The sequence below is a fragment of the Monodelphis domestica genome, chromosome 3 (genome assembly GCF_027887165.1).
Source record: "Monodelphis domestica isolate mMonDom1 chromosome 3, mMonDom1.pri, whole genome shotgun sequence".
NCBI lineage: Eukaryota > Metazoa > Chordata > Mammalia > Didelphimorphia > Didelphidae > Monodelphis > Monodelphis domestica.
The window spans coordinates 430,242,729-430,255,179 of NC_077229.1; the positions used below are offsets into that span (position 1 = coordinate 430,242,729).

At 36.4% G+C, this 12,451-nt stretch overlaps 1 protein-coding gene across 7 annotated transcripts in view; it reads right to left on the reverse strand.

Annotated features, from left to right (window-relative positions):
- CCDC68 (coiled-coil domain containing 68) overlaps positions 1–12,451 on the reverse strand; it is a 70,360-nt gene that overhangs the window by 30,789 nt on the left and 27,120 nt on the right. For all 7 annotated transcript variants that reach the window (XM_007487554.2, XM_056824452.1, XM_007487552.3 and 4 more), the window contains exons 2-6: positions 11,856–11,998; positions 8,882–8,968; positions 6,806–6,949; positions 3,883–4,008; positions 1,084–1,212 (exon numbers count right to left, since the gene is read on the reverse strand). In XM_007487554.2, the coding sequence (XP_007487616.1) occupies positions 1,084–1,212; positions 3,883–4,008; positions 6,806–6,949; positions 8,882–8,968; positions 11,856–11,978 (609 nt within the window). In that variant the 5' untranslated portion in view covers positions 11,979–11,998. The remainder of the gene's footprint in view (positions 1–1,083; positions 1,213–3,882; positions 4,009–6,805; positions 6,950–8,881; positions 8,969–11,855; positions 11,999–12,451) is intronic.

Here is a 12,451-nt window from a genome sequence, read left to right on the forward strand (position 1 = left end):
TGAGTTTATACCCCAAAGAGATCATAAGGAAAAAAACTTGTACAAGAATATTCATAGCTGCGCTCTTTGTGGTGGCAAAAAACTAGAAAATGTGGGGATGCCCTTCAATTGGGGAATGGCTGAATCAATTGTGGTAACTGTTGGTGATGGAATACTATTGTGCTCAAAGGAATAATGAACTGGAGGAATTCCATGTGAACTGGAACAATTTCCAGGAATTGATGCAGAGTGAGAGGAGCAGAACCAGGAGAACATTGTACACAGAGACATGATTTGGCTCCAGGAGGGGAGAGGAAGGAGGGGAGGGAAAGAATATAAATCACAGGGGGCAGCTGGGTAGTTCAGTGAATTGAGAGCCAGGCCTAGAGCCGGGAGGTCTTAGGTTCAAATGTGGCCTCAGACACCGCCCAGCTGTTGTGACCCTGGGCAAGTCCCTTGACCCCCATTGCCTAGCCCTTACCACTCTTTTGTCTTGGAGCCAATACACAGTATTGACTCCAAGATGGAAGGTAAAGGTTTAATAAAAAAAAAAGAATATAAATCACATAACCATGGAAAAATATTCTAAATTAATTAATTCAATAAATTTTTAAAAAACTAATCAACATAACAAAAAAACCTGACAATATACTGTGTTCAATAGCCACTGTCCCTAACATTGACAAAGAATGGGGAGAAAAGGCAACTTTTATACCTTAAAGATTCCATTTTAAAATCCTCTTTCCTTAAACACAAACAAGGCTATAAATAGATTACAATATATCTATTACATCACTATATTAAATCACTATCAATCACAATCTCAGGTATTTTTGTTTGGGCTTCCAAAAGGTCTGCATACATTACAGTGTTATGTAATAATTGCCTTTGGTCAAAATGTAAAATGTCATAACCATTATCACATTAAGGCTTTATGTCATTCTGGTTCCTCCAGCTAATGTAGATGTACACAGTTAACCAAATAAAAGTTTTAATTTTCTAATATTTTGAGTCATTTGCTCATTGCTTCAGTGCTCTGTTGAAGCCTTTGGTTAACTAATAAACTAGTTTGCCTTGATCAGCTCCCCACCTTGCTGAGCTTACCTCTTCCATTTTCTGGACCAGGTTTTCCAGTTTCGCGATCTGGCAGTGCTTTCCTCCAAGTCTTTCAGTTACTTGCTTCAAACACTCTACATGCTGTTTGTATATCTTTTCCTTTTCAAAGTTGTTCACCTTTGGTTGGAAAACACAGTGGTCATCATAAGAATATTCATTTCTAAGCAGCTCCTCCAGTTTCTATACACAGACTGTCATCAGCTTTTCTTGTACAATTTTTGGTTCTATCTTTATTTTATTCCAATAACGAATTTACACCTAGGTTTTACAAAGTTATATGATTGATGGTGTTTCTCTCCTTTCTTCCCTCCCTCTCCTGGAGTTGACAAGCAATTAAACTGGGTTATTACCCTTGTACAATTTTCTTAAGTTAACCAAAAAGAGAGGAAAAGAATTGCATAAACATATAACCATTTTTAAAATAAAAGTTTTCTTCAATGACCCAGCAATATCACTGTTAGGTTTATTTCCTAAGGTGCTCAGGGAAAAAGGAAAATGTACATGTTCTAAGATACTTATAGCAGTTCTCTGTGATGGCAAAGAATTGAAGGGATGCCATTCATTTGAGCAATGGCTAAACAAGTTGTGGCATGTGATTGTGATTGATTGCTACTAAGTCATAAGAAATGATGAGCAGGCCAATTTTGGAAAAACATGAAATTATGAAGAGTGAAACAAGCAGAACCAAGAAACAAAAAACTGCAACAGAAATATTGTTTTAAATATGACTTCTGTATGTTCACCTCCAGAAAAAGAACTGATGAATAGAAATAAATATGGCATCATTTTATATATACATGTACCTTTTTGTCAAATGATGCCTTCTCTAATGGGGGAGGGAATAGAGGGAATTAACTGGGTATTTTAATGTAACAAATAAACAAATAATTTTTAAGGTAGATTGAAATCATTGAAAATTCAGATTCTTTCAAGAATTGATGAAAGAAAAAAATATTTACCGAGTGCCAGAATTTCATAAGCAAATATATAATGCCATATATAGAGATATGGTGACAGAAGGATCAATAGATTATAAATTTAGAGCTGGAAGGAACCTTGAAAGTCATTAGTCTTACCCTTTTATTTTAGAGAAGAGGAAACTGAGCCCCAAGGAGGTTAAATCTGCCCAAAGTTATGGGTGGCAATCATCAGGTGGGATTTTTAATCTGGATAATTTATACCAAATCTTTAGCTCTTTAAATTGGAACATGTAATAATAACTCAAAAAATTCTAATAACCTTAAGATAAACAAGAATGGTAAGAATATAAAATGTGAGTATCCTGCCTAGCAGCAATAGAGCAGTAGATAGAATGCTGGGTCTAGAGTGAGGAAAAGTCAGGAAAATTAATCAAGAAGACAAGTCAATTCATCTCTTTTTGCCTCAGTTTCTATAAAATGCATATAATCATAGAACCTACCTGGCAGAATTCTGAGGATCAAATAAGATAACTTTTGTAAAGTGCTTAGCACAGTATCTGACACACAGAAAGTACAATAAATGCTTATTCCCTCCTCTTCTCTTCCCCATTCGTACAGTTTAAAATGACATATTTTAAAACATATAATTAAAATCCCAGTTAATTATAACTAAGATTTCACAAAATAAAGTTTTATTCTCCATTATTCATCTCAGAAACCAGAAATTATAATCAAGAAATGAGCCTAATTCTATGCTACAGCATTTAAACCTTCTCACCTAGGATCTTACAAGTTTTGGGATATAGAAAGACCAAAGGATTTTAGAGGTAAGAACACCTCACAGACTCATAGAAAGTTGGAGCTAAAAGAGACCTTGGAGATCACGTAGACCAGCTCCTAAATTTAAAGATGAAGTAAGCAAGACATGATTGCTTAAACCACTGGCTTGTAGAAAAACTGAGAGCCACATGGAGGACTCCTGCCTTCAGCTATACCGTGCCATACCTCCACCATCCTGTTACTTTCCCTGAAATTTCTAGCCTCACCACCATTTTTGTCTTGTCTATGACCTTGTTTCTTGGAACATCACATCAGTTAACCCTTTCCCCAAAATGGGCTCACCTGGTTATGGGTCTGCTGTTAGTTCCTGGGCTCTCAGAGAGCACAAAGGAGGAGCCCCGAGGCAGTATGACCACACCAGGCAATGTGGGGGGAGAGAGAGGAACTTGAGGTAAATGTGCCTGCTTGATAATTGTGTCCATGTCAGCCCTGTCATACTGTAGGAAGATCATCACAGCACAGATTTAAGAGTGGGACGAGGCCCCCAGGGACTAGAGGGCACCGGGTCCAACCCCCTAAGAATCAGAGGCAGGATTTGATCCTAGGTCCTCTGACTGCACAGACAGTTTCTCTCCATAACCTCACGCTGTCCATGGGCTCTGTAGCAACCTATTTGGGTATAAGGCTGGGGTCCGAAGCCAGGTACCAACTTTTGCTATTGTTTGTTGTTGCTGTTGGCAGTTTTTTTTCAGTTGTTTCTGACTCTTTGTGACATCTTTTGGGGTTATCGGGGCAAAGATACTGGAGTGGTTTGCCATTTCCTTCTCCAGCTCATTTTACAGATGAGAAAATGGAGGCAAACCTAATTTGAGCAGCTTCTCCAGTTTAGTAAACTCAGAAAGATGAGTTTTCCTGACTCTAGGCCCAGCCCTCTATCCACACAACATCTAGCTGCCCTAAAGCAGCCACAGGTACACACTCTCTGAAAGGCTGTGGCAGCTCCTATTGCTACAGATGCCAGGAACTCTTTTATAATCAGTTTCCTAAGGAGGAAGTTGGATGGATTGAGAGGATTGGGACAAGATACCTGTAGTAACTTTTTTTCGTCCTCATGCTTTTTCCTAAGTTCTTCACGCTGTTTCTCATAGTCCCCAAATAATTTCTTGGCAACACTTCTCAGGGCTGCAGCACCTGCTTCTCTTGAGGCTTCCAACTTAAAAAAAAAAAGACCACTGAATGATATTTATATTTTTTAAGTATTAACCTCAAAATATTTGAGACAACTAAAATGAAGAAGTAGCAACCAATGCCATTTGGACCATAAGAGAAAATCAAGAGAAATAAAGAGAAATAAAACAGAAATACTGAAAAAAAAGATTTCAAGTGATGAACTCCTTATTTAGTACGCCCAACAAGGCAGCCAGACTGTTATTAGGTAAAGAGGTAAATATACAGTAGGACCTCGTCTTAAGCTAGTGACCTATTCTAAGATCCTTTCTTTTAAGTTGAAAATCATGCATAACAGTGAACCTCACTACTTAATAGGTATTTCTGACACAAACATACTTCAGCACTTTATGACTATCTTTAGATTTTTCACTACTCTTGTCCTTTGTGGCTATTATTAATAACAAAATAGTGTTGATGAAACAAAGAGAAGACCTGCTCTCATGCTGGACAAGACTTGTCATTGAGCAAGAACTCCAGGCAAGCAAAGACTGATGTGAAAGCTAATATTTAACACAACACAATGTAATGTCTCATACTAGAGCTTCTCAGCCCCAGAATGACAGTGTTTGGGTGAAAGGCTGTGAGATTTATACCACTTGGGGAAATGGTGAGAAATTAGGGATTAATTAATTTTTTTTTATTTTACATGTTTTTCTGCCTTTATTTTTTCAGTGGTCAATCCTGTGTATACCTGAGTTCATGTGTGTTGAGCTCATGTAAAACGATGCCCTACTATATAATGAATACTTGTGTTTACAAAATAATTCCCTTCAAAGGATCTCAGAGCACTCTAAAATGGTTTTGCAAAGATTTCCTCCCCAAAGTCAACATTGCCTTACCAGTCGTTTTCTTGTCCATTGGTAAGCTGGCTACATTACGAGGTGGTGGCCCATCTTCACGTAGCAAATAAATGTTCATAGCAATGAACTAAAACTTCAAGGGTAGTAGTATGGGGATGTCACAGATAGACCTCTGAACCAAATAGTGCTTACTAGAGTGCCAGGCACTGTGCTGAGCACTTTGCAATTATTCTCTAATAATTAGGTGCTCTAAATATAAGCAGGGTGACTGCGACCTTTCTCTTGTATGTTCACTCAAAATGATCGCATCCTTCCTAAGTCCCCAGACATAAGCTTAGGAAACTGCCAGAAAACTTGATATTTCACCCATTTTCTGGGACTTCGATGTCTTAATATAAAGAAGCAGAAATAGATAGAGAAGAATAGTCTACCACCACACACATATACACATACTTTCCAAAGGCCTATCCAAACTAACCCTGGGATTTTAGAGATGGAAGGGAATGGGGAGATCATTTCCCTAAGACCTCAATTAAGCAGGAGGATAAAGGCTTACCCAAGCTACTCAGCTAATTTTCTATGTGACTGGACGTAGTATCCAAGTTTTATTGGTCCCAAGAAATGGAAAGCTGGGAAAGTTGAAAGTAGATTGATGGCTGGAAGAAATTACCTTGAAGCTAAACCTAGTCCAATTTCTTCTGCCTAATACGAGACATAAGCAGAGTGGTATACCACTGAAAAATCAAGGGCATTCTGTATGTGGTTGAGCTAAAATACAATCAAGTGATAGAGCAGAAACCCTATAATGGTCTCTGGGTGATGCTTGCTGCAGAATTAGAGCAAGTTCACAATTAATGATCTTGACCTTTCTGTACATTTTTTTTTAAACAAACAAAAAAAAAACCCACCCTAAACTATAAGGATGATATTAGAAATTGGGTCTTGTTATATTAGTTTAGAGATAAGAAGAAGAGAAGCTGGCTTGAGAAAGAATTGGAGTTTCAAACAGAGCTGAGTCAGTTTCAAGTCTAACAGTTTTTCCTGTATAGCAAGTTGGCAGAGTCACAGACAGAGACTTTTGCTCTGAGGGTTTTGAGGAGGTAATATCTTTGCCCCCTCTCTCTCACTATCTGAGGTAAAGACCTGAAGGAGTTAAGTGTTTTCTTTTTCCAACTTGGGAAACACTATTGACTACTGATTATCTATTACTGTCTTTATAGACTGTTTAACTCTGAAAAGACCAGAGAAAGACCTGGTCTTTGGTTTGAAATCTAGTCTGCTAAGGCACAGATTCCTAACTTGATTCTTGTTGAGACTCAACCAGCAAGCTTTTGCTATTTATATAACTTGGAGGCAAATTAAAAATTATAAGGATAATTTTGTTAGTTTTATTTAGAATAGTAAAAATTTGGGTCAGATCAGGAAGGATTAGTATAGCCTGTGAAAAACAGGAGAAAGCAGTTCCTTGCAGAACCAGAGAGTTTATTTGGGTAGAGTTAGAAATCCTTTTTATCCTTATATAGTTCAATAAATATTTTATTTTTTTTATAATCAGTTTCTTTAGTGTCCTTGTGTCTGGCCCTTAAGAGAAGTTCATTTACGAGCTTCACTTCACTTATTTGAGGATCCTTTGCGAGCACAGCAAGCAGAGTAACCAAAATCAGTTTATAATCCATAATCAAATTCATTGCTATATTAGTTGTTGCAGTCTCTCATTTATTCTTACATACCTTCCATCTTAGAAGCAATACTGTGTATTGCTTCCAAGGCAGAAGAGTGAAAAGGGCTAGGAAATGGGGATTCAGTAATTTGCCTAGGTCATATAGCTAGGAAATGTCTGAGATCAAATTTGAACCCAGGACCTTCCATCTCTAGCCTCGGCTTTCAATCCACTGAGCTACTTAGCTGCCCCCTGTGCGTTTTCTAAGTCTAGGAATTTACACATTTACTAACTTGAAGATTCAATCTCAACTACTATACCTTGATTTTTAGGAATTCATTTTCTTTGTTCATTTCTTGGAGCTGGAGGTCTTTATCTTTCATTTTCTCCATAATCAAATTAAAACCACATGGAGAGATCTTTGCCTTACCCTCGGACTCATACTCTGTATTGCAACAGCAGCTCTGAAATAAAGAAATATGAAAGATAATTATTTAAATCCAAAACTTTTGAAAACATGAGCCATCCCAGAGTTTCACAAGGCGAAGAGAAATCAAGCCAGGGAATATAAAATAAGATTCCTGATTTACAAATAAAGCTAATCCACTATGTGTCCACACCAATCTCTATACCCCCTCTCATATATCTGGATTTACCACAGGCTCGAAAGAGACACAGACAAGGGAGGTGATAAAGTTCTGTTCCAGTATTTCTGATTGAAAAGAAATATGATGTTACTATTATACTACTATTATAAATAAACATATATAATTACATTATATATTTATATATTATAAATAAATATAAAAAGCCGCATCCCTATTACATCAGGCATGAAGTCATTTAGTAATGAATAATTCAAGTATCCCATTAATCATGTTTGTTGCATTTATTGTTGTTGGCACATGTGATTTCGTTGGTGTTGGGAACTCTGGGTAAGGAACTCCTATCCAAATCGACTGATGACTGGTTGGAGCCTTAAGTCTCTAAAGAGTGGTCCTGGAACACTCAGAGGTTCAAGTGACTTTCCCAGGGTCCTGAAGCCAGTATGGAATACAGGTGAGACTTGACTCTAAGGCTGATTCTCTGCCTCATGGGTCACAGAGTTGGGCATATTTGCACTTTGAATCAGCTTCTTGGATAAAGAAAAAGTTCTATTTTTAGAACATCACTTGATCAACAACAATGTGTGGAACACTACCTGTGTGTAATTCACTTCTGATGGGCTGCTGCATTCCCTGCATTTGTACCTAATGATATAGCTCATTCCTGATGACTTACTAAACAACAGGTCAAAAGTCACACATCACCAACAGAGCTAAGAGAAAGTGTAAGTTATACCTTGTACCCAGGATAGCAGGCACTCTTGAATACTCTGTAAATAATTAAATTGGTTCCTTAATTCAATAATTTTATAGCCTTAACATGATCCATACTGAATTCTTACAAACAAAGGAAGTTTTAAGTACCCAAAATAAAAGCAAAGAAAATCGGATCTAGCTTTAATGTTACATTTAAAGATCCTGAACAGAAACTAATTAAAATAAATAAGAATGCTAAACTTTTTATTTTTTTAATATATTTTATTTGATCATTTCCAAGCAAAACTTTTTATTTTTGAATGCAATTTTAATGCAATTCATTTATGATTGAGGTCCCAAGTCAGTAAAATGTTTAAATTCTTTAAAATGATATGTTTATTTAGAGATGAGATTATTCCTTATGTGAAAAGTTCTCTCATTTATTACTTGGTCTCGGCAGAGTCAAAAGGGTTACCATACTTCTTTAATGATATATTTACTGTAGCTCTGCCATTCTCTCTCTTCCAAAGAAAGAGATTCAGTCCTTTATTTCTTTATAATCCTTCCCTAACTCTCCCATAGTGCCTAATACATTACTTACTCTGCATAGAGCAAAGAAGTATATAATAAATATAAATATATAATAAATGAGTAGAGGATCAACCAGATTGCACAATGGATAGAGCACCAGACCTTTAGTCAGGAAGACCTGGGTTCAAATCTGACATTGGTCAGATTTGTGTGATCCTGGACAAGTCACCCAACTCCATTTGCCTAGACTTGCCCTTCTGTCTTAGAAGACAGAAATTAAGGGTTTTAAAAAAATACTGAGGAGTCATTTTCATGGCATTAGTATGGAAACCTTAGAAAAGGTGTAGTAATAATTCATAATGAGAAACTTGCAACAAAAAAAAAGACCTCTTCCATCTCTAGAATACTCCCCATCCCAAACATATGGGGTCTTCTTTAGCATACTACCTTCAAGGAATGATTTTATAGTTGCCTAAAGAAATCATGAAATAAAATCATAGTGACTTTAGTAATTTCTTGTTTTCTGAATGGAGAGAAGTACAAGGAACTTTAATAAGTCAATACCTTCGAACATGATGTGTGTTGGGGGATTTTATGATCTAGCTCATCTTTAAATATCTGGTGTCGGATATCCTCTAGCATAGTTCGAAGCTGTAGAAAGAAAAAAAAATAAATGATTTTGTTATTGAAATAGGCTTTCAATAGTCTCCTTTCTCTCAAAAATATTTAGAGCTAGAAAGCATATTTAGAGATCATCTACTCCAACAGCTCTCAAATTTTTTGGTTTCTAAAAATTACTGAGGACCTCAAATATGTATCAACATTTACCATGCTAAAATTTAAAATGGATAAACTGAAAAATATTTTATTAATTCATTTAAAATAGCAATAATAAACCCATTCTAAAGAATACATTTTGTGAAAATATATTTTCCAAAACAGTGGCAAAGTTTTATATATTTTTGCAAATCTCTTAAATATTTGACTGAATAGAAGATAGATCTGATGTGATTTTGTTTTGCTTGAAGTAGATGAAGAAAATTTGGGGAAGCTAGGTGGCACAGTGGATAGAGCACCAGACCTGGAATGAGGAGAACCTAGATGCAAATCCAGGACTTCAGATACTTCCTAGCTATGTAATCTTGTCAGTTTACCCTGATCACCCAGTCCTTGCTCTTCTGTCCTAGTGCAGGAAGAAAGAGAAGAGGGGAGGGAGGAAAAGAAAGGGGGGAAATAAGTGGAAAAGGGAAAGAGGGAGGGAGGGAGGAAGGAAGGAAGGAAGGAAGGGAGGGAGGGAGGGAGAGGGGGAGGGAGGGAGGGAGGGAGGGAGAGAGGGAGGGAGGGAGGGAGAGAGGGAGGGAGGGAGGGAGGAAGGAAGGAAGGAAGGAAGGAAGGAAGGAAGGAAGGAAGGAAGGAAAGAAGGAAGGAAGGAAGGAAGGAAGGAAGGAAGGAAGGAAGGAAGGAAGGAAGGAAGGAAGGAAGGAAGGAAGGAAGGAAGGAAGGAAGGAAGGAAGGAAGGAAGGAAGGAAGGAAGGAAGGAAGGAAGGAAAGAAAGTAGGGAGGAAGGGAGGGAGGAATGGAAATAGGGAAGAAGGGAGGGAGGGAGGAAGTTTGTTTTTATACAGAGGCAGAGATAGAAAAGGAAGAACATGTTTTAATAGGCAAATAACACAGGATTATTATGAATGCAGTTTTGAATTTAAAGATGCTCTGAAAGAGTCTCAGGCCTTAAGGTGTCTATGAACCCCACTTAGAAAACCAGTAATCTTGTCAGATCCACTGGTTTCATAGATGAAAAAACTAAAGAGTTAAGTGACTTCCTAAACTTAACAATGCTAGAACTCAAACTCAGGTTTTCTGACTTCAAATCCGTTTCTCTTTCCTTTATATCACACTCCTTTTTTATGTTGAGAGGATAAAATGACATAGTAGTTGTAAAAATTGCTTAACAGTGTGCCTAGAGTTTAATATTAAGTATTGCATAAATGCTTTTCCTCCTTCCCCCAATGCATATAAGTCAAGGTGTCCAATATGGCAGGCATGGCAGCAAGAAATAGGGGCAGTGATATTTTAAGTGACTAAGTCCTAGATAAGCACACATTTTTAAATCTCCCTGGATCACAAAACAGAGTTTGTGATTTAAGGCCATATCTAGATAAACTGGAGGCCCTTACAAAGCTATTACTAAGGAAGAATTTTACAGAATAACATGACAAAGATTTCTTTCTTAAAGAGGGAGGTTAGGTATCTCACTAAGCAAAGGGATTTAAAACAAATTCAAACTAATGAATTCTTTTTATTAAAAAAAACTCTTTTCAACTCTTACCTTCTGTGTTAGTATGAATTCTAAGGACAGCAGCACAGCAAGGGCTAGGCAATTGGGGTTAAGTGACTTGCCCAGGGTGATACAGCTAGGAAATGTCCGAGGCCAGATTTGAACCTAAATCCTCTGGACTCCAGGCCTGGAGCTCTATCCACTGTGCTACCTCGCTGCCCCCAAACTAATGAATTCAGTTATAATTTATCCATTATAACATTAATATATATAATTTTTAAAATAATATTTTATTTTCCCCAGTTAACAATGTATTATTTCATCTCAACCAAGTCACAAGCTTTGCTTCCCTCAACATCCCCATTTGAAATCTAATGAGGTTGATTTGTGCAATGATTAAGAAATATTTTTAAAGCACGATAAATAATTAGTACTTCCTCTTTTAAATAATCACTGAATCTACAAATATTTATTGAATAAATAACAAGAATTATAGAGAATACAAAAACTGTATAAAATAAAATCCCTATGAAAAGCACAAAATCTAGCTGATGAGGATGAAATGAAATAATGAAATAATCTGGGATTGATATTCAGTTGTGTCTGGTCTTCTCAAGGCCATTTGGGGTTTTCTTCGGCAAAGATAGTAGAGCAATTTGCCATTTCCTCCATTAGCTCATTTTTCAGATGAGGAAAAAGACAGAGTTAAGTGACTTGCCCAGGGTCACATAGTTAGTAAATACCTCAGGCTACATTTGAACTCAGGAAGATGAGTCTTCCAGACTCCAGGCCTGGCATTCTTATTCACTTCACCACCTTGCTGCCCAGTGAAATAATACATAACAGCAAATAAGTAAAGTCTAAAGGCTACAAGAATATCAAACCTTTATGCTTCCTTGTACTGATTGACAAAGAATCTCTGTATTGTATATTAAAACACTCCAGTCTTCCTACAAAAATCATTCAAAACCAAAGCACCAGAATTTAAAATAACTCAAAGGACCAAGCTGTATCAATTGACAGTATATGTGTACATATTAGGAACAGCAAGACGAAAAATTTCATTTCAAAGTAAAAAAATTAAAAAACTAATTTATAAAGTATAAAAACATTACTGTGTCAATCGATATGTCTGATCTTTCTCATTATGGAAATAATGTGATTGGGAGAAAAAATATGACTACATTTAGTGTCATGACAGAGAAGCAATACAATAATATATAAAAATCAGCATAAAGCAAAATAGTAAACAGAACATTTCACCTTTCGCACATATTCCGTTTCCTCACTAATGTGGGCAGACTTGGATTTGCATAACATTAAATTATCTTCTTCTGCGGTTAGCATATCCTGAAGTGCTTCGCTGGTCATTAACAAGGTTGTCATTTTGTGCCTGTGTTATTACTCTATATTAGAGAAAACAGAATTGAGTTAAGTAAAAAAACACTTTTTTCTTTGAGCATAAAAAATGCATTTCTAAATGCAGCATCAAATTCTGGAAGTTATTTATGTTTATGCATGTCTAGAAACCTAGGAATAAAATTATGCAATGCATTCCCCCTAATAATCTTTATTAAAATTCAGTAGCATAAGGATAGTAGAGAAGAAAAAATATTTTCTTATTAGTATATGATATAAACCACTAAAGGAAAAGAAAAAAATGAAATCTGGAAACGAACCATTAATAAGCAGTTAAATCTAAGCAAAGAAAATGCCTACTTATCTCTCATTGAAAACAGAAAGCCTTTGGCATGGCCAAAGGCCTGTATTTTCTCTTTAATTCAAGTGGCAAGCATTTTATGATAAATATCCTAAGTATTAAACCTATCTTTTCTTTATTTTTTGTGTTTCTTAATGAC